General features: G+C 36.8%; 1 protein-coding gene across 5 annotated transcripts in view; it reads left to right on the plus strand.

Annotated features, from left to right (window-relative positions):
• The first annotated feature begins 338 nt into the window (after positions 1-338).
• The window catches only part of Kat6a (lysine acetyltransferase 6A), a 104,422-nt gene continuing 77,880 nt past the window's right edge, over positions 339-26,880 (plus strand). For 2 of the 5 annotated variants that reach the window (XM_076853803.1, XM_076853807.1), the window contains exons 1-4: positions 339-424; positions 1,918-1,993; positions 2,966-3,096; positions 3,324-4,242. In XM_076853803.1, coding sequence (XP_076709918.1) covers positions 3,643-4,242 — 600 coding nt within the window. In that variant the 5' untranslated portion in view covers positions 339-424; positions 1,918-1,993; positions 2,966-3,096; positions 3,324-3,642. The remainder of the gene's footprint in view (positions 425-1,917; positions 1,994-2,965; positions 3,097-3,323; positions 4,243-26,880) is intronic. The other 3 variants (XM_076853805.1, XM_076853806.1, XM_076853804.1) reach the window with 3 other exon arrangements.

Raw genomic sequence — 26,880 nt, forward strand, 5'->3', positions numbered from 1 at the left:
GAAAGGGGAGAAGGAGCCCCCAATGTTGGCCTCCAGCCCCATCAAGTCCTCCTCCCACTTTGGCTTTGGCCTTTTGTACCGGCCCCACGTGACCCGCCCGGCCGGCTCTTCCCTCCTGCCCCGCCCCGCCCTCCGGCCTTTCCCGGCGCTCGGCCCAGCTCTTCCCGCTCTTCGGCCGCCCCCCGCCCGCGCTCTCGCGTCCTCCTCCCCCCCCCCCACCCCGCCTCTCGCCCAGGCTGTTCCCGCTCCCTCCCCGAGGCAGCCGTTCCCTCGCGACGCTTCCCCTCCCCCCGCGGCTGTTCCACCGCCTCGCCTCCCCTCCCCCCGGCCGGAGCTCACTGTCTCCAAGATGGCGGCCGTGTCAGTTTGGGGCATCTCCGCGGTCCGGCCCGGGGTCCCGGGATCCCGGCTCTCTTTCCCTCCGGTAAGTAGCCGAGGGGCCACCCCTGACCTCCCCTTGCCTCCGAACCCGAAGCTGAGCCGCTCCGGGGACTGCTCTACTGCCTCGCGGGGTCGGCGGGCTGCTGCAGGCCCCGCCGCGGCCTGCGCCGCCTCCCGCTGCTCTGCGCCAGGCCTCGGGCCGGGGCACCGTGGCCGCCCCCTCGCGCCCGGCCGGCGCCCGGCTTTCCCCGCCCGGCCCGCGAGCTGCCGGCCCGCCCCGCGCTGACGGCCTGAAGCCCCAATCCCCGCGGCGTGTCCCAGCCCCGGGAGCCGGCGGGTGGGCGGGCGGCGAGCGGCCAGGCCTCGGAGCCTCGGGCTGGGCTGTGCTAGGAGCCCGCTCTCCCTCGGGGCGCGCCCACCGCCGGGTCCCACCTGCGCCCGACCGGTCGCCGCCTCCTGGCCGGCGCGGCCCCTCTGCCCGCGCTCCCGGGCGCGCACTCCGCCCTGCCTGGTGCGCGGAGTCCAGAGCCGGGCCGAGGCGGCAAGTGGGGTGACAGGCTGGCGGGTGTTGTGGTGCGGAGGAGGCAGCACGTGTGGTGTTGTGTCTGTCGGGCTGTCAGCCCCGGCGCCCGCCGGAGGGGAGGCGACAGGCTGCCTGTCAACCCTCGGCGGTTCTGGACCCGAGCTTCCCGACCTGTCAGGCTCTCGCGGCTGCCTGCGCGCCCCTCACACCTCGGTTTAGCCGGCCTCTGTGGAGCTCAGTATTTGGAGGAGCTGGGAACCGGGGATACAGTACTCGTAACTCCACGTGATTTCATTGTTAACTTATTCCTGGGGTTCTGTTTCCTTCTAATGGAAACGGGGAAGTAGCCCATTGGCAAACTGTCGGGTTGTGCTGTTTGAAGTTTTTAAAGTTTCTCGCTCTTTAAAAAGAGAGCGCGAAGATGTGTTTGGGGGTGGGGAATGGGGACCGGGAAGGAATATCGTAAGCCAGTTGCGTTTGCTTTCTAGCAGCTGGTGTACTTTCTGAGAGTTAAAGTTCGAGCACAGCATTTTACTTACTTTCTACAGACATAGAGACTGATGAAAACGCCTCCTCGAGAGACAATGAGTGGCTGTCATTCATTCTTTACCTGAGAACTTCATCAATTAGGACGTTCTCAGCGTCTTAAACTCAGGTTGTAGTTTCTTGTTTAGCTTAGCGTTAATGTCTATGTAATGAACGTTCTTGGAATACTAAGACTCTGATTTGTTTCCTTTTGAGATCTTTACCAAAATGAAACATAGGTCTTAGGTTGTTTTTTTTTTTAAAGTCAGCTTATTTTAAAGTAAAATTTTGGCACATATTTGAATGTTCTGCTTCAGCCTTTGCTTTCTTATCAGTTAATAGTGCTATCCCGCCCCCCTGTCCGTGCCCCCCCCCCCCCCCCCCGCTTTTATTGTACTGGGGATTTAACCCAGGGACAGTTTACCACTGAGCTACATCCCCAGCACACCCCGCCCCTTTAAAATAATAAAAAAAAAATTTTTTTTTAGTTGTAGGTGGACACAATATCTTTATTTCGGTTTTATGTGGTGCTGAGGATTGAACCCAGGGCCTCATGTGTGCTAGGTAAGCACTCTACCACTGAGCTACAACCCCAGCCCCGCTGCTTTTTAAACAAATTTTGAAACAGGAACTTACAGATGCTGAGGGCCTCTTCTAGTTGCTGAGGCTGGCCTTGAACTTGTGATCTTCTTGTCTCAGACTCCCCAGACGAACTTGTGCGCCTTTCGCCACCGTGCCTAGCTTTCCTTTTGATTTTAATGTTACTATTAAGAATAGTTGCTGCAGGAGCTATTTTTCTACTATTGTTATCTTATAATGTGTGTAAATTATCCGTACAATAAAAGCAGAAGTTTTAAAAAACACTTAAGAAAAGTTAAACTTAGTTTGGAGGGCAAAGAAGATATTTAGATTCATAATTCATTATTTTAGTGATTTTTAACAAATGCCCATTTGCCAGTTTCCTTTGTAACAGAATATCGACTTTGACCCAGAGAGGCAATCTATTTGCATGTTTTGTTTTACTCATTATATTCATTTTGAGACAGCAATCTTGAATTTATATCTTTATCAGATTCACTTCTTTCTAGACCCACAAGTATTTTTTTTTTCCTGTTCTATACATTTGATATGCAATACATGCACTTGTCCCCTGTGATTCTGGGCTTTTCTCATTTCTAGTTTCTCTGTCTGTAGATGGCTTATAAACAGTTCTGCAGGTGTTAGTTCCTCCAGCATGTGAATATTAGTGTCTTAGTTTGGGTCAGTCAGCATGTATTTCTTAAAATTTGGATGAAAATGGATTATTTTAAAATTCTTTAAGCACTTTCATACTAAGTAATTTTCAATGTAATAAGGTAATAATGTACTTATGAACTTGTCCTGTGAAACTTGCATTTATTATTTCTTTTAATATCTGAAGTAGTTAGATTTTTCTCAGTGCTTTTCTGCCTATCTTATTTAACTTTTTTTTTTTTTTTTTAAATATACTGTCTGGAATTTTGAAAGATGAAAGATTCACTCTTACTTTCATTACAGGATTCTTTCTACTAATCCAGATACTTGTTGAAGTGCTGAATAGTTTCTTGGGGAAAGATGTCAAGCAAGAGTTGAAATTCATAGACTGGTGAGCAGAGATGGCGGAGTACAGGATAGCTATCACTCCTCTGGTTAGTTGTAGCCTAAGGTCATTCGCAGAACATCCTGTTTTGTTTCCTCATTGTGTTATATCTACTCATCTCTGTTTTTTCTTTTTATCCCAATAATTTACATACATGGTTGTTTTAGAATGTTAAACACTTTGCTATTTGATTGCTTTAAAAGATTCTAACATTTCAATTATAACATATTTCTAGAATGAGCCTTGATAGAAAATTAACATTGTTTTGTTTTTCAGGCATAGGATGCACATTTTTGCTGTGAACCCTGAAAATGAGATGTATGGAGTCCTTGCAACATTATGAAGAGATCTATGTGTGATGCTATTGAGAAAGTGGGAAGTTTGAAGACATTTCTAATAACCAGTTCTTTTGGTTTCTAAAGTAAAAGTGGGAATGCAGTCTGTTTTGTGAAAGGAGGAAAGACTCAGGCCAGAAAACTTGTATGCTATGGTTAACTGGTTCCCAGCCTCCGAAAATCTTGTTTTCCATGGTGTAACACTTACTCAGCATCAGGATAAGGGATAACGACTCTATGGATATACAAAATCCTTCACCATGGTAAAACTCGCTAACCCGCTGTATACCGAGTGGATTTTGGAAGCCATCAAAAAAGTGAAGAAGCAGAAACAACGTCCTTCAGAAGAAAGGATATGCAATGCAGTATCTTCATCCCATGGCTTGGATCGGAAAACTGTTTTAGAACAATTGGAGTTGAGTGTTAAAGATGGAACCATTTTAAAAGTTTCAAACAAAGGACTCAATTCCTATAAAGATCCTGATAATCCTGGGCGAATAGCACTTCCTAAACCTCGAAACCATGGGAAATTGGATAATAAGCAAAATGTGGATTGGAATAAACTGATTAAACGGGCATTTGAGGGCTTGGCAGAGTCTGGTGGCTCAACTTTGAAAAATATTGAACGCTTTCTGAAAAGTCAGAAGGATGTGTCTGCATTATTTGGAGGCAGTGCTGCCTCTGGCTTTCACCAGCAGTTCAGATTGGCTATCAAACGCGCCATTGGTCACGGCAGACTCCTTAAAGATGGACCTCTTTATCGGCTTAACACTAAAGCAACGAATGCTGAAGGGAAAGAGAGTTGTGAGTCTCTTTCTTGTTTACCTCCAGTGTCACTGCTTCCACATGAAAAGGATAAGGTAAGAATTGTATATGCATCAGTGTTCATAGAGCTCATGTTATAGAATGCCACAAATTCACATTTCTAGGAAATTTGAAGTTACATTCAAGTTTGGGGAACTTTTATGGAGTGATCCTGCTGTTTTTTAATTTATAAGTTCTAACTGTGAGAACTTAATAGATGCTAATTGTTCTGATACTTTGAAGTTTTTGAAGCCTAAGATTCAAAGTGTAGAGTGTTGATCTACCTTAAAGGACATAGTTGTATTATAACTAAAAAGTGGCATGCAGCTTTAAACTTTTAATTTTTTCTTTGTGGTACTGGGATTGAACCAGAGTTGTTCTACCATTGAGCAGCCCTTTTTATTTTGAGACAGGGCTCACTAAGTTGCCCAGGCTGGCCCTGAACTTGTGATTGTCCTGTCTCGGCCTCTTGAGTAAGTGGAATTACAGTCATATGCCATCATGCCCTGCACAACTTTAAAAGTTTCAAGTAAAAAGATTCTTACAGTACCTTACTTCTGGAAGTTGATGAGCAGCCAGTGCCGGTGACAGGAATTTGGAAGAAGCAGATGAACCCCCCACCCCCTTTTTTTTCCTTTTTTCCGTTTTTAAGTTGTCACTAGACAGGAATGAGATGGATTCTCATGACCCATAGCATGAGCTAAGCAAATTTAACAATTCATATTTCTATTGTTTACATTATAACTTTCTGTCATGTAATATGGCTTTGATGATGATGATGATGTCCTAAACATTATTATTTATGACAGCTATGGTTACATGTGACAGGACTATAATATCCTATATTAGAAAGGTTCCAGAGAGTTGGGAATTTTACTACACAGATGGAATCCTTACTCTGTTGTGTGTTATTCTGTTATTTTGTGTGGCTGAAAGTATGTCTTTTTAACAATAAATTTTGGCCTTTAAATTTGGGGATGATAAGAATTTTATTAGTTGCTATTTTTTTAATTGAACTAGTGTTTTAGCTGCTCTGAATTGTTCTTTGGAGATTGATAGTACTTTAAGTTGTTACACCTTTGTGTATATTAGCAACCTTTGTTTTACTTAAGATCATGGAGCTACTTTTACTATGAAAGATTGTATGTATTTGAAAATATTTTGAGATCTTTATTATTGTCATTATGTCTGTAGATTTTTGTTCAAATAACAATTGAAAATTAATAATACTGTTCTTCAGTGAAATTCTTAGAGATCTATTTTAGGGTTCAATTTTTCCTGTGAACTTTTCACAGGTCAAGCATCCATAATCTAAAAGGAGCTCCACCACTGAGTTATAACACCAGCCCCAGATATTTTAATTTAAAAAATACTAGTCACACTTAAAATGTCAGAAGTGTATATTTTTAAAAGATAGTCAATTTGGTTAAATACAAAATAAGTTCAAGTTCTAGATCCCTAGAACTTTGATTTTGGAAGTGACCTTGAGAACCATCTAACAATCCTCATTTTGCCACAGAGCTGGGAACCTCTGCTGAGGCCATTGCACAGTATCTTTGCATTAAAAAAAGTTTAATTCAGTAGAATTTTGTTTTGGTTAGGGATACCTGTATGGCTACATAGCTCAAATATGTAGTATAGTTAACTGAAGTTACCAAATTTGGGATATAAATTTGGGATAAAAATGGAGTTTCTTTGAGTAGACTTCTATGTGTACTGATCTCATTGGATTTCATGATAATAATTATGAATTTGGAGTTTATGAGATCTGTTCTATTTTTTAAAATGAAATCTTATTTGCAGTAGTGAGTTTCTTGAATGACTTTCCCAAAAAATGTGAAAAACCCACATTCAGGATCATAATACTGTGAACTCTGGGGGGAATTATTTCACCTTTAAACTGGTTATATATATCTGTTCCACTTATTGTTATTTTGACCTGTTTCCTTCCTCTCCTTGAAACTACCTAATCACTTCCTATTAGGAATTGATTGACTTGTGGTTATGAACCTATATAGTTTCAACAGGAAAAGCAAAAGAAAAAAACCGGAGTGTATTTGACAGTGATGGAGAAAGGAAGGTATAGGCTAGAAGTAGTTTCACTTTTCGACATTCATTAATCCAGCACATAGTTGTTGAGCACCTACTGTGACCCAGGCACTCTGCTTGAAACTGATATGGCTTTATTTTCTCTGGAATGTTAATATTATCTATTGGTCTGGTCATCTGTTGGGTAAGAGATGAAATTCAAGGACTATTTGGAGTGACCTGAGTAAGTTTCTTCTTACTTTTTCCTGTTCTAACTGTTCTTTTTGTGATATTAATCTTTGGAAGGAACTATGATTGTATTTAGATTTTCAGCATCTAAGAGGTTTTTGTTTTTTAGGGGGAGAATACGTAGAATATTCTTAAGAGGTGTTATAAAGTCTCTTGAAGTTTAGTATTATTTTATATTGAAAAGTAGTGAGGAGAACCTGTGGTATACTGTGATTTAAAAGTTTTATGGGGAATTTATGAGCTAGCTTTAGGTATGATAGTTTATGGTTAGGTAGTTTATTTAACCTAAATGAGTGTTTACTATATGCAAGGCATTAATTTAATACTGTTCAGTAGTTCCTTTTGTCTATGGGGTACACTTTCCAAAACCCCTGAAACTAAAATTGGTATTAAACCCTATGCAGATGGTCCTTGACTTACCATAATTTGACGAATTTTCTATTTTGACAGTGTCATGAAAGTGATGCACGTTCAGTAGAAAGTGTACTTTGAATTTTGAATTTCAATCTTTTCCTAGGCTGTGGGTTACAATACTGTGTTGTAATGCAGACTGGCAGCCTATGCCCTAGCTCCCAGTCAGCCAAGTGATGCTTCAGGGAAACAACTGATACTCTATAGTGCATTGTGTTGCTAAAGTGTCATGTTTGGCAGGTTAGATATATGAAATGCATTTTCAATTTACAGTATTTAAATTTACCATTGGCTTATAGGGACTTAATCCCCATTGTAAATTGAGAAGTGTCTGCATGTACTATCTTTTCTATACAACCTATGATAAAGGTTTATTTATAAATTAGGCATAGGAAGAGATTAATAGCAATAATTAATAATAAAATAGACCAATTATAACAAAATACTATAATAATGTTATTTACAATTTATAAATTATTTGTTTCTGGAATTTTCCATTTAATATTTTGGGCTGCAGTGGATGATGAGGAACTGAAACTGCAAAAAGCAAAACAGTGGAGAAAGGGGGACTAATGTATACATGTTAACTCATTTCATCCTCATAAAGCTAACATTCAAATGTACCAACAATGAAGTTGGTTCTGTTGTTTTATAGTTGAAGAAAATGAGGCATAAAAGAAGTTCAATAATTTGTCCACGTAACACTAATATGATTGATATCCCAGCAAAGCTGGGATTTGAACTTTGCAGTCTGGCTCCAGAGTCTTTGTATTTGTAACAGGTATACCTATCACCTCTGGAGAGTCATATCTAAATATTTATCACAGCACTAAAGTATAGTCATGCTAACATTAACTGATACTCTCTTCCTCTCTTTTGCTGTTTGTGACTCTTATTTTCTTTTTCTCTTGTGGAACAGATTTCAAAACTGACTTAGGATTCTTAATATTAAGAATGTATCAGGAACCAAGGATTATGAATAAGCTAGTTTATATACTTGAAGTTCAGAAAACATAATTTTCATCAGTGTGAAATTTTATTTTTTCTTAAAGGTGATTTCTGTGCTTACTAATTTTCATTTCAATTGTTGCTAAAGTTTTCTGACTTGGGGATTCATCACATGGCTGTAATAGGATGGTTTAATTTGGGGCAAAATATTGTGTTTCTTGAGTTATGGGATTTAGAAAACGAAGATAGTGTATGATTGCTTACATAGCTACTTCTTATACATTTCTTTTTGAAATGTAGATATTACTATAAGATAATTTGTTCATTTATTTCACATATTTGTTGTTCAGCAAACATTTGAATACCTGCCATCAGTAGTGCATGTAGGATTTAGGTCCTTTGAATGATTAAGGCAGATAGAATACAGATAGGAAATACACTTTTGGGGAACTCCATTTTAGATTATAAAATACAACTAAGAAGACATTTAGGATTGTTTTCTAACAATCATCAAGCAAGCCTCATAACATTGAGGCTTTAATCTTTGAAAAACAATAACTGTGTTTTCGGGTTAAGTCCCACTACCCCATTCTGGGGATTGAACCTGGGGTGCTTTACCACTGAGTCACATTTCCAACCTTTTAAAAAGTTTTGCAGTGGGCTTTCAATTACTAAGGCTTGCCTCCAACTTGGCCATCCCTTCTGACTTAGCCCTGGAGTTGCTGGGAGTTATAGGCATGCACCACCATAATTCTCTTGGATTAACCTTAATATTACTTGAGATTGTAATAGTTTATTTAAAAAAATATATTTCTACACTGGTTGTGGCTTCATTTTACACACTTAGAATAATTTATTTGGATATATTTATACACACATGTACATACATAAATATATGTGTGTGTATAGTTTATGTTCCATATTACTAGGTCCAGAAAATAGAAAAGTATACTTTTATGGTAATCATCTAAATCATTAAAATTTATTCTGTGGAATATTTTGAAATAGAATTATAATTTACTAAAACGTTCTGTTGGAAAGAGAAAATGAGGTATTGACAACTATATTTTCATTTTGTTACTACCTAGCTAGGTAATCTGGAGTAGATTAAGTGATACATCTCTTACCTTCTATTATAATACATTCTATTACAATGATCTCTTGGTAGAGTCGAGTCCAGATTATTTAGTTTTACTGGAATATGTATTTTATTTTTGGTACCAGGGATTAAACCTAGGGACCCTTAAGCACTGAACCACATCCCCAGTTCCCCTCACCCTTTTTTTTTAAACATAGGGTATCACTAAATTGCTGAGGCTGGCTTTGAATTTGTGATCCTCCTCCCTCAGCCTTTGGAGTCACTGAGATTACAGATGTGTGATTTGGCTTAGAGTATGTCTTTTAAATTCTGGCTTAAGTGAGGTTTTGATAGGAAATTAAAATTTTAGGGTAAAGTTAATGAGAATGAGATATGTGTTCAAGTTTCTGAGAGTAAAAAGTTTTCACTTAGCTGTTTGGAAATGGCCTTTATGCTAAAATTGTGTCACATTTTTATATGTTAGAATAGTGATATTATGTAATAAAATTGTTTATAAATATAAGCTTGGTAATTTCAATTTCAGACATACTATTATGATACTTAATTAAAAAGGCAGTGAATAGGAGTTGTCCATGCTATTAAATTCAGGGGTGTGTGGACTGCTTGTTCTCTTAAAAAATAAAAAGCAATCCCAGCAGCTTGGGAGGCTGAGACAAGAGGATCACCAGTTCAAACTCAGCCTCAACATCTTAGTGAGGCCCTAAGCAACTCAGTGAGACCCTGTCTCTGATAAAATATAAAAAAAGGGCTGGGGATGTGGCTCTGTAGTTAAGCGCCTTGGGTTCAATCCCTGTACCCTCCGCCCCCACCCCCCCCTCAAAAAAAGTAAAAAAATAAAAAGCAAAAAATCCTTCTGAAAGTAAAAGATGCTTAAAAAAAAAAAAAAAAGGTGAGGATGCAGTGACATGGATAATGTAAATTTTGTAATATCAAGTTTGAAACAGTAGTCTCAATTTTTCAATGTAACGTATGATGTTTATCTTATATCATTGTTTACACCATTTTTTTTGTGACCATAAAAATCATTAACAAGTCATTGAGTGGGATTAATTGTAAATGTGGTTAGGAATTTGACTCAGCAGACTTGTTCTTTTTTAAAAAAAAAAAAACAACTCATTTAAAAATAGGTGGAGATGTTTGTAGTAAGTATTTGTTTAAATATTTTTTATAATTATTTAAATTTACTTAAGCTGTGGTTTGTTTAAATATAATCAAACGTACAAATACCTTTTGATCTTCTGGTTAGCCTATGAGTTCAGTGATTTTTGATAATTTTCAGCCCATGATACACCCTGAAAGAAAACTTGAGCTATTAAAGTCTGGGTTAGACATTATTAATGAAAACTTTTATACCAACCCTTGTGCCTAACCTAGTTGTTTATCTTATATTTACAGATTCCATAAATTCTTCAGAAATAGAGATCTCGAAGATCTAAACATTGTTTTTTTTCTTTATCTATAGGCTAAGGGAATATAAATAGTTGCTTATAGAAAACTATTTATAGTTAGCACTTGTTAAGGACTAATGAGTTCAGCACTGTTCTAAGTGTTTTAACATATACTTTAATAAGAAAGTATTAAAGGAAAGTTTTAAAGGAACTCTACATGGTTAAGTTTTATAGGTATAATATTTATATAATAGCTCTTTAATAGTAAAGTTTTCATTATAGCTTTTCATTAAAAATCAGTTTGAAAATAAATGTAAAGAAAATGCAAGATCATTAAATTTCCTCTTATTCTTTTTTTTTTTTTAGAGAGAATTTTTTTATTATTTATTTTTTAGTTTTTCGGCGGACACAACATCTTTGTTTGTATGTGGTACTGAGGATGGAACCGGGCGCACGCATGCCAGGCAAGCGTGCTACCGCTTGAGCCACATCCCCAGCCCAATTTCCTCTTATTCTTGCTGCCTGATTTTTATCGAATTCATCCTGGACATATGGGCCGGTACTTCTTTTTCACATTACCTTTTCCTTTACTATGAGAACAGATAGATAATAGGAGCTATGCAAGAATCTGGGGGGAAAATTATATTATTTCAGACCTCTTGATGTACAAGAATCTTATTGACATCCTGTAGATTTTCTTTCTCTATTTAAAAATAATTTGAAGAAAATATATTTCTACATTGGCTTGGTTGTGTGAGAAGATGGAATCCAGGTATCAACTTTGCTGGTTAAAATCGAACTAGTATTTTTTTCTCCTATTGAACTAGAGAATCTTTTTAAAATTAAAATAATGAATACTTTTCATAATCTGATTTACAATCTTGAAAAGAAATAAATATGTTATATATATATAGAAATTATTAAGAGCTTCATTCTGGTACAATTGTTTTACCAGTTGGCTACTTAGAGGTGGAGTCATTTCACAAAGGATTTCAGCAGATGAATTAGACCAGTAGCAACTTCACCCTTCTGCTTGTCCCAGCTGGAGCAGGATTAGGACTGATTCAGCTGCAGCTGGTTCCCAGGAAAATGAAGGCTGTTTCTTCTCTTTCTCTCCTTCTTTGACTGGAAAGTCAGAGTTCCCAACAGATGGCTTTCATCAGCCTTGTACATAACTCTGTTTTTCTTGAATAACTCTGTAAATTCAAGACCAAAGAATTATTTTCAACTTTATTAGGGAACAGGTGAAGAAACAGTTTGTAATATGGTACTATTTTGTTAAGAGTTAAAATTAAGCATAGAGATTACAGAAATGTAGCTTTTAGATTTGTAGAAAGCTTTTGTGGGTCAAAGTAGTTTATAACAGCAAATTGGGAAGGGGTAGAAACTAAGAAAATAATAAGCCTAGCTGTAGTGTTGATTGAAAGTATATATCATAGCTGAATTATTTACAGAGTATAGATAAATTCTTAGGGGGGAAAAAAGGAATGTTCTGCATTTTGTATAATTTTGAGTCAGTAGTAATCTTGAGTCATAATGATTCTCATCTTTGCTTCACAACTAGGGAAACTGAGAGCCAAAGAGAAGTGTCTTTTCCAGTGTCACTCAGCAAGTTGATTACATCTAGGAGAATTGATCAGGTCCTTTTTGATTCTATGCTTTTTTCATTATGCTATAATATTGTTTTATAATATTAAAAGCAATTGGTATAAATTAATGTGGTTAGAACTTTCTCCCTTAGTGGAAACCACAGAATAAATTCTGGTCTAGAAAATTGTGGTGATTCTGTAAATCATAAATAAAGCCTGTTTCAGTGTTTGAAAACAGCTATACATTCTTGTTAAAAGAGTTGAAACCATATCTTTTTTTAAAAATCTTTTTCTTTTGGCTCAAATTAAAGGAATTGTAAAGCTTTCCTATGTTTTTAGTTAAGTATTAAAAGAACATGTTGAGTTACCTTGATGCAAGAAAAAGTGTTCTTTGAGTTCTGAAAATATGTCCACTTAAAAATAAGTTTGATTTTTAGTGTGTGAGCAACACACATGACTTCTGAATCATTTGGAAAATTGTTCAGAGCTTAAGATTCTTGAGATTAAGGTAGAGATAGCAAAGTACAAATTTTTACTAATTAACAAATAAATTTTTATCAAAGCATTAAATATGAGTAGACCAAGAGTGTGTAGTTAAGTGCTCTGTGTATATACTTAATGTCTGGGTGGAGTTCTAGAGATCTGTAGTATTACCAGTAAACAAATCATATAGGGAAGACAGCAGACAAGAAGTCTTTATCAGTCTTTTCCATTAGCATTCATCCCCCGCCCTTTTTTTTTTTTATATCAGGGATTGAACCCAGGGTCTTTAACCACTCAGCCACATCCCCACCCCTTATTATATTTTATTTAGAGACAGGGTCTTGCTGAGTTGCTCATGGCTTCTGTGAATTGCTGAGGCTGACTTTGAACTCTCCATCTTGCTTCAGCCTCCCCAGCCACTGGGATTATAGGCATGCAACATGACACCTGGCCTAGTATCCATCTTTATACAATTTCTACTTTGTTGTAAAACTTTTTATTTATTACAGTCCTGGCAAATAAAGGTTAAGTTTGAGGACTGTTGTTTGTAAAATTATCAAGTGATTTTTTTTAAAGATTTGCTGGTATAACTTAATAAATAGAAATTAATAGATATAGAAAAAGCCTGGGAACTGAAAAAATAAAATCTTTATGAAATATTTTACTGTCTGAAAGAAGACAGTGGGCACCTATGTGCAGGATAGGTAGATTTCATATATGTAGACATGTTATCAAGCCTGTGTTATAGGCTGCTTTTTCCTTCGGGGAATTGTGAACTGCAGTTGACCCTGAGAGGTACTGCTAAATGTGGTTTTCAATTCTTTTAGCTTAGTAAAGTATAGGTTCCTTTTTTCTTATTATTCTCATCTCTGGCTCCAGTAAGGCATTTAACTTCAGGGTTCTCTAGAACTTGTAGAAGAACTATTAGAAACATTGCTATGTGCATTGAATGTGATGCTGTTCTTGAATGGTTTTCCAGTTTTCTGGGTATCTTTAAATATTTGATTCTTGTTTATATCCTGTTTCACAATTTTCCTGCCTTATTTACTTAATTTCTTTTCATACCAGCCAGTTTTTCTTTAATTCTGTAACATAAAGTTAAAGCTAAACCTATTCTTTCTAAAACAGGATTCTTGACTCTTTTACTTATCTTTTTTTTTTTTTTTTAAAGAGAGAAAGAGAGAGAATTATTTATTTTTTAGTTTTTGGCGGACACAACATCTTTGTTTGTATGTGGTGCTGAGGATTGAACCCGTGCCGCACGCATGCCAGGCGAGCGCGCTACCGCATGAGCCACATCCCAGCCCCTGGATTCTTGACTCTTAAGTCCACTTTAGAATCACCTGAGGATCTTTAAAAAATAAATGCAAATTCATTAGACTCTAGCAGTAAGACCCAGGTTTTAGAAGGGTGTGTGTATATGTGTGTGTTTGTGTTTGTTTTAAACAATGTCTATCTAATGTGCACCTAGTGTTAAGAACCACTGCTCTGATGATGGTTGGAATCAACATCTCTGAAGTGAGAACTGGCTGAGGGAGGCAGGGAATAAAAAGGATGTACTACTTAACATTGAAATTCAGACAGAAATGTAATATACTTTACACCTTCTGATGAACACATTTTGGGCCTAGGACACTATATTTCTGGATACCTAAAGTCTCTTTTATTTTATTCCCTAACCATAACTTCCCTAATCTTCCCCCTTTCTCCTTCTGTGCCTGCTGTTTATCTCTTCAAGGTATGTAGGTTAGAGACAGTTACCTTCATTATTCTGATGTATTTGATGGGTCTACTATTCTAATGCAATTCTTGTAATCTCTTCCTTTTATGGCTCATCCTCAGTTAATTCCAGATACTTCTGCATTCAGTTGGCAAACAGTTTAAGTTATGCCAACCTTTTCCCCTTCCTGCTCTTATAGGGAATGTATTTCATTTGGAGAAAGTCATACTACCATGTGGTTGGGTGCCACTTATAGATTCATGGCCTCTAATTTCAGCTCTGCCTTCTGCTTAAAGGACATTATCTCTAGGTAGTCGGTTCTTGAGCATTGGCTCCAATCCTTTTGCCTTTCTCCTAATGAGCAGATACTTCCATATGCTTCTTCATTGAGAGAATGAAATCTTATCAGTTCATGAGTTCATTCAGTTTATGCCCCTCTCATGCCAACCCAAATACAGCTGTGCTTATTTTTACCCCCTTGTTACCTTCTCAGAAAACAGTAAGAGAAGTGTCAAAGGCTAGTTTTCTATTTATGTGCAGGATCCTATTTTCTCATACCTCAAGGCCTTGTTCAGTCAAGAATATTCCCCAGTCTTTTGATTGTGCCATCTTTCTCTGTGTACTCTTCTTGCATCAGAGTAAAAACAAGCCAATTCCTTTTCCAGATCCTTTTCTCTACACTCTTCTTGCTTTCATTTTTAAACTTAAAAAATTTGTATTTATTTTAGATCTGCTGCAATCTTTTCTTTTGGCTCTGAAGTACTATTTGAAACTGCTCTTTGGGCAGTTTTCAGTCTTTTACCTGCCTTCTCAGCAGCATTTTGTACTTGTTGCCCAGCCTTTTCTTGACTTCTGGGATAATTCTTTCCTAAGAATTCCTGCTCCTTGCAGTATTTCTGATAATTTAGTTTCCACTTACTGGGATTTCATCTTTTGCCTGTATTTTACATATTGGTATTCCCGAAGTTTCTGCTCTTCACCCATTTTTTATTGTTTGAACCTTTCTGAATTCTCTCTAGACCTCTCTTCTCTATACTGATGACTCTGATTTCATATCTTAATTCCATATCTGTCTTCCAAGCTCTGGACTTATATATCCTGCTGCGTAGTGTTTTATCTTCATCACTTCACATTTATGATGACCCTGGTATAATTTATCATTTTTCCTCAACTTGTTCTTCTGATTTCTTAGTATAGTATAAGAGATGTCATCAATTGAAGTTTAAAAAAAGAAATTTTGGCATCATCTTCCACACAGCACTAGAATTCAGTTTTAGTCTGTCTCTAATCTTTTCTCATACTTTTAAACATCTCTATTAAGTAACCTCATCTCCATTCCAGCTGGCTTTATTAGAGCAGGTCCTTATCATTTCTTTTCTGAATTACTCCAATAGCTTCCTCACTGGTTTTCCTTCTTCCACTATCATCTTCCTCCAGTCTACATTATTGTCAAGAATGATCTTATTAAGAAGTGATAAGAACAGAGGCACAAGAATCAGACCGTTTTGTTTGTATCCATGCTAGCAATACTTTAAGACCTTAAGTGATGTGCTTAATTTTTCTTCACCACATTTCCTTCTATAAAATGGGGATAATATAGTGCTTATCTCATAACAAAGCTGTAAGGATTTAATGAGTTAATATATACCAGTGCTGACTATTAGAACTTTGTACAAAGAGAGAAATTTGTATCACCAGAAAAAAAAAAAAAAAAAAGAGCAAGAGAGAAAAACATTCTCTTGGTGCTCTCTACTATAGCCTAATTGTAGCTTTTGAGCTCTAGAAATGTGGCTAGCTGACTGAAGAACTGAATTTTTAGTAGTTTTATTTAATTACAATTCAGTTGAAACAGCCACATAAGGCTAATAGCTACTGTACTAGACAGTTCAGAATATATATATATATATATATATATATATATATAAGACCCTTCTAATAGTGAGAAAGAGCCCAGTGTTAACATTTATTACCATTTTTCTTTCTCTTCCCACCCTCCTCCCCTCTGTTCCTTCCTTTGTTCCTTTCTTCCTTCTCAGGGGCATTTAACCACTGAGCTGTATCCCCAGTTCTTTCTATTTTATATTTTGAGACAGGGTCTCACTAAGTTGCTTAAGGCCTCGCTAGTCCTGCCTCAGCCTCCTGAGCTGCTAGAATTACAGGCATGTGCCACCGCACCCGACTTATTTCCATCTTTCTAAAATTAATCTTACTCATTTGCTTAAAATCTTTCAATGCCAAATTCTGTGGTATAGTATATTTGATATATAGTCCCCGCTCCCAAGTTGCTCTAGATTTGTTTATTGCTACTTTTTCATATACCATCTGTGTTCTACTGTAATCCGAGATTCCTCAAACGAGTACCAGCAGTAGTGTCCTTTGAAAACTTGTCTGAAATGCATTTTTTTTTTTTTTTTTTTTTTTGGTGGTGTTGGAAACTGAATCCAGGATCTTAGGCATGGTTGGCAAGCACTGCACCAATGAGCCATTACTCTAGCCCAAAATGAAACAAAGATTCTCATATTCCAAGGCCTACTGAATCAGAAACTGGAGTTGGGACTCTGGAACCTGTATGTTAATAAGCCCTCCAGCTAATTCTCATGTATCCTAAAGTTTGAGAACCACTATACTGTATCAGATTCCTTACAGTCCTTGCATCTACCTTGTTTTCTCTTGCTTTTGTATTTTTCTTCTGTCTCGAGTAATCAATCATTACTTCTCTCTTTGTCCATCAACTCTTATTTAACCTCACAGATTTAGTTTAGGCATATCCCCTTTCTCTTTCCTCCTTTATCACCAGCCTGCTCTGATATCTCCTTGATATCCTGTATACACACCTCTCATGGCCCTTTTTATGTATATATTGTTGTTTTAGGCTATTTCTATTAGTGAATTTAGGATCTTGTTTTTCATCCCTGTGTCCCTATTTATCTAGCAGTGTCTGGTTGCTTTACAATATATATTGAGTGTCTTCTAAGTGCCAGCACAATGATTAAGTCTTGGGTGAAGGAGATAACAGTGTGTAATTAGCACAGAGTGCCTGGCAACACAGAGCAGGGGTGGGGAAGGCCAGGGAAATTTCTTGGATCTCAGAGGAAGTCACATGTGAGAGGTTAGTGAAGCGGGGAAGCTAATAGGTGGGGTGGGAGAGTGGTTCCTGCAAAGGGAACAGCATGTACAAAGGCCTAGAAGCAAAACATTTCAGGCATATAGTAAATGTTTAAGGGATATGAATTTTCTAAAAATTGCTAACTTTCAGATTTTGGTTTTGAAGTCACTGCTGTTCCCAGCAAACTTTGCATTTTATATGCTTGGTGTTTTTAGAGCAGCTTTTATACTTGATACCATGCATTCTTTGAGCATATGGTCAAGGTGTGATAGGGTAACCTCCAAACCAGCAGGATTTATTTATTTATTTAGTCTGTTAAAGCAGAAAAAGGATTAATTTTATCTGAAAATTGTTTTATAGGGTGGGGAAACACCTGGTGGTAAAGCCTACTTGTTCCTTTCATTGCATTAGAGTAGACCAAGATTTTTTATTTTATTTTATTTATTTATTTAAAAAAATTTTTTAGTTGTAGATGGGCATAATACTTTTTCTTTTTTTTTTTTTTTTTAATCGAACCTAGTGTCTCACACATGCTAGGCAAGCGCCGTACCACTGAGCCACAACCCCGGCCCCTAGACCAAGATTTTAAACGAGCATCTTAAAACTTAGAATACTGAGAAATCATATCATTTAAGAAAGCTGAAAGACAGCTAGCATGCCAGCCACAACTGTTGTCACTTTTGTAACCTCTCTCTGTTAATTGGCTCGTTTTGTCCTTGATGCTGCCACCCTAGGCTTCCTGTTGCTCTCATTAACCCTCCATTGTAAGAGTAACTAGGCATTGGTTAATGTGCTGTGCAGTTCCAACTATTAGTTTGATGTTAAATATCTGCTTTTGGGTGTTTGAGACTTTGTAAATGTAATTTTCAGTAAAAACTTCCATTTTACTCTCCTTGAGTGTTTTATAAGTGGATTGGCTTCATCATCTATTAGCTTTGAAAGAAGGCTGATAAAAATACAGTTTTGTGTCTGATGATGTCACCTAAGCAGAACAAACCTAGAGAAAAGGGAAATTCAAATCTTTTCCCTAAAACTTCATGTGGGTATAAATGTCATGTGTCTTAAATTATCTCATATTATTAAGACTTGTGCCTTCACACATATTTTCTCTTGACATGACACTTTGTAGTAGGGTAGCCAATCATGGTGCTGTGATGGCCAAGTTTTACTTAAAAAATCTTGTAGTTAGTTAAGGGAGTAAATGGAACCAGAATCCAGTCTTTCAAGTCTAGTAGTACTCCTTTAACCACATCAAGCTATTTCTTGAGAAAGACTACAGTCCATGAAAATGACAAGATTAAAAAATTGGATGCTTTTTAGCATTTGTTACATGTATCTTTTAAACCATTTATAAAACCATATGTGTTACTAGTCTTTGTATGCAACTCTTGGTACTTTCTAAGATACTCAGAAATTTTTTTTTTTTTTCAGATTGAAATTGGCAGATTTGAATTTCTAATGATAGAAATTACATTGATCTGAAAAATACTATTTAACTCTTTTAATAAATTTAGAAGCTGCTAAACCTTTATTTTTTTGAAGTTTATTAGCCTCTAGGTTAAATAAAGGAAGAGAGTTTAAGATGTTTTTTAGAAGTATTTGATACCTCACCTGAAAAGTATCATTTGCTACTTCCTTCAAGTAATATTTATGGTTACCTATGTATTTTTAAAAGCTAGAAAAAGTTGTTTTCTTCATAGATAAAGTTTTTAAAGTACACAAAGAGTATTACATGAAAAATATTCTTCTGGCTCCTATTCCCTAACCAGCTACCTGGTTTCCCTCTTGGGAGGCAGCCAGTGAGTTTTATGTTTCTTTTGCAAAGAGATTGTGTGTGTGTGCAGATGATCATTTTATTTAAAGAGTATTCTGTATCACTACATAAAATTTGGTGGTATTTCATCATAATATATTTTATATAACTAGTTATTGTTAATAAACATTTGTTTCCAATCTTTTATGTTTACCAGACTTTGCTGAAGTAAGTAACTTAATTTGTACATTGTCCCACTCATCGGCCTCTAGAAGTGGAATTAATTGAGTCAGAGAGTTATGTCTTTGTAATTTTGATATTTCTAAGCCTTTCTCCATAGAGATTCTTAACTATCCATGAGAACACCTGTTTCCCTAAACCCTTTGCTCCATAGAGTAAATTTGATCTTTTAGCAGTCTGATAAGTGAAAACTATTTCCCGACCACCCCTGCCCCCTGACATTTTTTCTTTTTTTGTGGATTTAACCCAAGACCTCATATATGTCAGGGCAAGTATTCCAGAATTGAGCTATGCCCCAGCCCTTTTTCTTTCAGTTTGAGACTGGGTCTTGCCAAGTTACCCAGAGTGGCCTTGAACTTGTGTTCCTCCTACCTCAATCTCCCTAGTAGCAGGATTATAGGCCTGTACTACTCATTATCAGTTTTATACTCTATTCTTTCTTTGTCATTGGAGTTTATTCTTCCAACTGAGTGACCAGGGACAATTTCTGATCAACTTTTTAACGTCATTTTATTTTTTTGTGATCCTAGAGATTGAACCCAGGGCCTTGTGCATGTAAGGCAAGCACTTGGCCAACTGAGCTATATCCCCAGCCCCTGTTTTAAGTCTTGATCATTTAAAAATGTGCAGCTTTTATAAGTAATCAGAAATTTGTATTCTTTTTTTTAAACTGCTATATGGCTATAGAAATATGTAGGTCTTTTTGTAAGATCTTGTGTAAGTAAAGCTGTATACTGATAGATTTCTGTTTTGTTGAATGAGCCTGTACTACCCCACGAAAATAAATATCTTATTTGCCTGTTGCTTTTCTACTATTAAATCTATTATAGATACTTTAGTATGCTATGGCTTTTCAGCCTTTTTAAGTGCTAGTTGTGTAGTATTTGTATTTGCAACAGTGTAGTTTTGAGTAAGTATTATGTTTAGATCATGGCAACCCTTTAAGAAAGATTGTCTGTTTTATAAATGAAACAGGTTCACAGAGATCAAGTGATTTGCCCAGGGTTATATAGCTGTTAAAATGTAGAGGCTAGGGGAGTGGCCAAAGGGAAAAAAAATTTTTAAATTTGAAGTTTTGATAAATGAGTTTCTGTTAAATTAGTGCAGTTATACAATGTACAGAGTGATTGCAGCACTAATTCTGATTAGTTTAGGGCTTACATAAGAATATTAAGAACACAGATCCCAAGCCTCACCACTTACTTATTATTTGATCTTTAAATCATTTAACTTTCCGTGAACTTTAGTTTCCTTTTCTGTAAAAGAGGCATAGTAATAATATCTAAATCCTCTTTTTAAATATTGTTTTTAGCTTGAGCAGGTTATGGTGGCTTTTTAGCCTTTTACTTTAAAAAATAGCAGGAAGTAGTACTGACTTTCCTTTCTTCAGTAAAACAAAACAAAAATCAGATTATTTACCCACAAAATATTGCCATGATATTTTGAAGATCATTGGAAAATTTCATGAACATACATATATAAATGTTAACGGGATATAGAAATAGATGTCTAGGTAGTTTAAAAGCGTTTGTCATGTATTTTGTAATTATTTAAATTAGGGTGGATGGATGTTCTCTCATCATATACCTTTGGAAAAGGCAAAATATTTAAACAACACTTGGCCTCTACTTTGGGCCCATTTTTTAAGTATTTGAAAGTAACAATCTCTCTCTTCTCAATTAAGAACAAAAAATTGCTTTATAAACAAGAACAAACAGAGTTGCCCTTTGTTAAAATGGCTCCTTATTTCAAGAAGCTGAAAATTAAGGCAAATGTGAAGTCACAGAGCTATTTTCCCCCATGCAAAATGACCTGGCTTATATTAGGAATCAAACTAATGGCTTTACTATAATTAAGTACCATGTTGTAAAGTACTGTTTTTTCAATTTGTCATTTGGGGATCTTGTTAAAATACTATTTCAGGTCCTTGGTGAGTCCTGAGATTTTGCATTTCTAACAAGCTTGCAAGTATTTCACTGTTGCATGAAACACCCCATTAGAGTAGTGAGTTTCTGTAAGACTGAATCTCTTTTTACTCTTGACTTCCTACTCTATGCTTATTTTCAGACATTCATAAAATCATATGCCCATTCAGACATTTTTTCAGATTTAAACTGAATATCTGTGTCCCATGTACTATTCTAGGTACTAGGTGGATACTCTTCTTTCATTTAAATGGATAAGCCAAGGAAATAGCAGTAAGTTTTATATAAGTGATGATAGGGAAGTCCAAGTAGTTCTGAGAATATTTTAAGTACAAAAATTATTTTTTAATAGTTTTTAAAAAATACCTAGTCTAGTTTCTCTGATAATATTGACATCTGGGTTAGCATGCCTTAAAAAGCTGCACTGTCAGCTTTCCCCTTTCATTATATAGGAGAAGGAAGCCATGATGAGTAGAAGGATTTAGAGAACCTCAACATAGGTATGCAGTGGAAACATTTCTGTACCTTGCTTTTTCTAGACAATAATGAAAAATATTTATTTCCTGAACCAGAAGAGGACATCCCTGGGTAGTTAGTTACTATCATTAAGGACGTGAATAGAATTTGGGCCAAGTTTACTGTTTTCACCATTTAACTCCTTGTGTGAATTTTGGCAAAGTATTTTACCTCTCTGCCCTTGATTTATTCATGGGATACTGATTTTGTACACAATTTAGAGACTATAAGAAATATTGGATAGCACATAGCATAACTGGTTAGCTTTCAATAGGCTTCAGTAGGTTAACTAGACTTCACTAGGTGTTACTTTCTTCTGACCTAACTAACCTCAGAGCAATTTATTAGTATACTCAAGAAAATTGAGGAAACATTCTGGCAGGTAAGAATCTTAAAATTTTCTTGGAGATATAAAAAAGCAAGAGGAATACTTCCAAAATAGCATTCAAACAAAAGTAAGTCCTCTTTTAATAGACTCAGACTCTCAAATAGATAAAAAATATGAAATAATTGTGGAAGTCTTTAAATTCAAATCTTATTTTTGCAGAGGGAAGTTATATGACTTCCCCTAAATGTTTATATATTTTCCTTATAAATAGACAAGGAGATCTTCCAACATCCAGTATTAACCATATGTTACTGTCTCTTTTTAGGAATTTCTGTATCTCTAACTAGAATTTTCTGTTTTATTTTAAGCACCTAATAACTTACTGTACATATTTTTTTAAAAATTTTTTTGTAGTTGTAGATGGACAAAATGCCTTTATTTTATTTGTTTATTTTTATTTGGTGCTGAGGAGTGAACCCAGTGCTTCATGCATGTGAGGCAAGCACTCTGCCACTGAGCTACAACCCCAGCCCTTACTGTACATATTTTGAATACTTGTAAATGTTAAATAATTTCCTGACCCTCACAGAGTTGAAAAGTAATAACTCTTCATAGCCCTGACAGCAAATTAAATACTTTTAATTTAACATTTCTACTACGAACAATTTTCTATTACATTTTTGTAGCTCTGTAGTAAACTAACTTGGATTTTTATGCAGAGCTTAGAATGCATAATTTTGTTAGTCTCGTAAGGAAGTGAAAACTTTCTTCTCAAGGCTCCATAGTTGAATCTGAAATAAACTGACTCTTCAGTTTAACTGATCAATAGAAAAACCATTTAGTTAAAGGCATATGCATGGGAGTTGCACAAAATATGAAACTTGACAAATGGTCTGATGATTAAAGTATCATACTGAGCTACATGAATGGGATAGGCCAAGGGTCACTGGTGGTGGGTGAGAGGAGGTGACATGTGCAGTCTATAAGGTGGTGGAGTCTCCGGAGTAAATGCCAGGTGAAGGGAGTAAATGTACAGTGAACAATGACTGTTTGCTATACAGTTAATAAGTCTCTTGGGTAATAAGATTATCTCAAAACAACCTTCCTGATAAGATACTTTACTAATGTAAATTTCCTTTAGAGAAAATGTCTTTTACAGAAGGACAGCTTTTCAGAGCTACTCTAGTGTCTGCAGTTTCTCAAAATAACCAGCTCAAAATATGCCAAAGAAATCTATTTTGGGGTTACACGTTCTGTCTCCTACAGTCATATTTTGGGGTGGTATGTTCTTGTTACCAAAATCTTAGATCAGAGGCCTGCCTGTGGGGGTCCCAACAAACCTAGTCCAGCTAATTTCACCAAAAATCAAGCAGAAAAGGTAATGGTGAAAAGCAGGAAAAGAATTTAATCCATATGGCTATATTGGGAAAGCAATACAGTACCTCAACCCTGTCTTCGGGGTGCTGACTGGAGTTTTAGGTTTAACTAGAAGAATACTTTGGGCAGGGACTGAGGGATGCATAATTAAGCAGTCTTGGTCCATTTGTGGTCTAGTTGATCATTATTTCAATTCTGATTCCGTGTGGTGGCTCCAGGGAAATTTCTTTATTGCTTGAGGGGGTGGTGGGGGGTACAGTTCCTGTGTTGCTCAGGATGTTTGTCTGTCAGACTTCTGGTCCTGGAAGGGAGCAGTGATTGGAGACTTCTAGGCATTATTCTAGGGGTTTGATGCTATAAAAGCTAACAGTCAAATGTCCCTACAAATCTTGTCTCAATCTTGAAGGGAGATGAGATGGATAAATTTAAGGCTAATAAGCCTTATATTACTAGTTTTTAGATGAACATCTCTTAAGTGACTAACATGCCTACATGCAGAAATGAGCAGGGACTTGAAGACTAATATAGATTAAGGCAGAGATTCCAAGCTTAATCCTTGTTTTTAGTTACCTGTGGGCACCTACAGACCTAAGTCACTGTTTTTGCAAAGGCATCCTGTATTTTTTGGTGGCAGTGGGGATTGAACCTAGGCCTTGTACATGCGAGGCAAATGCTCTGCCATTGAGCTATGAGCCAGCCCTTTTTATTTTTTGTTTTTTTGAGACCAGGTCTTGCTAATTGCCCAGGCTGGCCTCCAGTTTGAGGTCCTTCTGCATCAACCTCCCCAGTAGCTGAGATTATAGGCATGTCCCACAATGCTTAGCTGCAACAACTGAGCTTCTCTTATAGCCTGAGCTCCAACAGTCTCTGAATTCCATTAGTAGAAGGAAAGGTGACATTGAATACTAACAACAAAAATATATGAAATCACTGTTGTTCAGCAGTTAGTCATGCCTTCTAAGTCTTTATCCCTCCCATTGCCTTAATTTGGACCCTCATCTTTTTTTTTCTTGGGCCACTGTAACTGTCTTTCATGGTGGTTCCCCATCATTCAATAAATGTGTAATAATAATCTGATGTGTAATAGAATTATTCCACATGCTAGGGATCTGGCATTGAACCACATGGATAAAGATCTCTGCCTTCATGGAATTTATATCTTGAGGCAGACTCTAGCTCTAGACTTTGAAAGCTTACCACTCTACTTTAATTTGAATGCTCTCTAAAATATCATGTCCTATCCTTGATTATAATCCTCAAATTTAGTGGATTGTGATTGCCGTCTGGATAAAGTTCAGGCTTCTTAGCCTTTATGCAACTTCATCTCTTGCCATAGTTGTCTTAACCTTTAGCCTTCTAGCATATTGAAGTTGGCACCATATTCCTAGCTTGTAAGTTTTTATACATGTCTGCCTGGGATATTATTTCTTTAGAACCCCCCTCCCCCAACAGAAACAGAAAGAGCTAATATAGTTAGCCTTCTGTATCCTCAGGTTCTTATATCTGTAGATTCAACCAACTGTAGGTTGAAACACTTAAAAAATTGCTTCTGTACTGAATATATAGACTTTCTTCTTGTTATTATTCCCTAACGATACTGCGTGACAACTGTTCGTTTAATGTTTAAGAGGTATTATAAGTAAGGTAGAGATTATTTAAAGTATGTGGGAGGATATACAAAGATTAAAGGCAAATACTATGTCATTTTATGAAAGATACTTTTGAGCATTCTTGGATTGTGATATCTGTAGGAGGTCCTGGAACCAACCCATGTAGATACCACAGGAACACTGTATTCACCTTTTTTGGGGGGTTCTGGGGAATTGAATTCAGGGACACTCAATCACTGAGCCACATCCCCAGCTGTATTTTGTATTTTATATAGAGACAGGGTCTCACTGAGTTGCTTAGTGCCTCACTGTTGCTGAGGCTGGCTTTGAACCTGTGATCCTCCTGCCTCAGCTCCCAAGCTGCTGGGATTACAGGCGTGCACTGTATTTATCTTTTAAGCCTCCTTTATGATGATTCTTCTTTTATGAAGAAACAAACATATTCTCATGATATTAGGCATAATAATACTATGATATTTTTATTCTGGTAGTATGATAGTCTGTTTATTTTAATCTCACTGTATTTTTATAAGAGAGTCTCACTCTGTTGCCCAGGCTGGTCTTGAATTCATGATCCTCCTGCCTCAGCCTCCTGAGTAGGATTACAGGTTTGTAGCATTGCACCTGGACAGAAAGTGGTCAATACAAAATTATGATTGGATCAACTGATTTTAAAAAAACTTTGAAATGAAGAAAAAGACCCTGAACATGCATATTTATTTAGCTCAACCTTTTTAAAATGACTGGTTTGTCTGCTGAAAGAATGGGATATACATATACCAACAGTTGAAATGTATCTCTAAAAGTATATAGGAATTGTAGTTTGGCAGTGAAAGCTTTCTAGTTCACCATGAAGGTGAACAGCTGTGTCTCTTACATCTTTGTATTGCCCACAGACACTGTTTATGAGTGATAGTAATTTCAGTTTTGAATTTAAGGCAAGAAACACCTTGTACCTAATGTCAGAGTGCCTCCTTTGTGTCTGACACTTAATTACTTGAGATCTGTTATTAAATGCTACCATAACATCTACAAAGTTGTGCACATACACCTCTGATTTATATGCCCTCCTGATTTCCTACCCCTGCTTTTCCCTAATTTATATAGGCTGAAGGAATTTATTTACTGTGTAGCATAGGCAGCCAGAAGTGAGGATTCTTTTTAATATGGAAGGGATGTGAGGTCCTGGTCTTGACCACTGGACAGGTTATTATTGGGTTTTGAAATGTCCTTGTGGATAATATTAGTAAAGTGCCTTTGACTCTGACATTTTAGCTTACTCTTTATAGAGTTCTTGCTGCCTTAATATCTCCCTTTGTACTGGTTACCCCATTTGAAATAGAGTTTCTGGAGGCTTAAGGATGAAGAATAGTTTAAGAATTATGAACAGTGATCCTTCAGCTAATTATAGACCTAAACCTGTAATCTAACCTAACCTAACCTGATCCTGAACTAGTAGCTAAATTTAATAATTGCAGATACTGGTCGGTTCCTTTCTCCCTTGTATGTGAGGTTGCTTATACTAATTGAATAACACCTTTGTATTTCTTCCTTTAAAAAAACAAACAAACAAAAAATCTAATCTGCTATTCTCCCTGTCCAACTCTGTCCTTTTCTGTTTTCTTTAATTTATTGTTTCTCTTATGTTCCTCCCCATCTGTCCCTGTCTTATTGTGATTACCTCTTACCTGTAATTGATCATATAATAGATTGAAGATATATTGTATATTTAGAAACTGGAAACTTGAGGTATTTTTCTCTGTGTTTTAAGAAAGAGCAGAGCCTCTAATCGCAAGCCAAAAATTTATTTCATTTCTCTGGTTTATTGCCTTTAATTGGTTTTTCTGTGTAGTTTGTCCCTGAATAGCTAAAGCATGGGTATAGGTGGTTGTGAATGGCTTGTAATAATTGATTACAGAATTAT

Source organism: Callospermophilus lateralis, chromosome 4 (genome assembly GCF_048772815.1).
Source record: "Callospermophilus lateralis isolate mCalLat2 chromosome 4, mCalLat2.hap1, whole genome shotgun sequence".
Taxonomy (NCBI): domain Eukaryota; kingdom Metazoa; phylum Chordata; class Mammalia; order Rodentia; family Sciuridae; genus Callospermophilus; species Callospermophilus lateralis.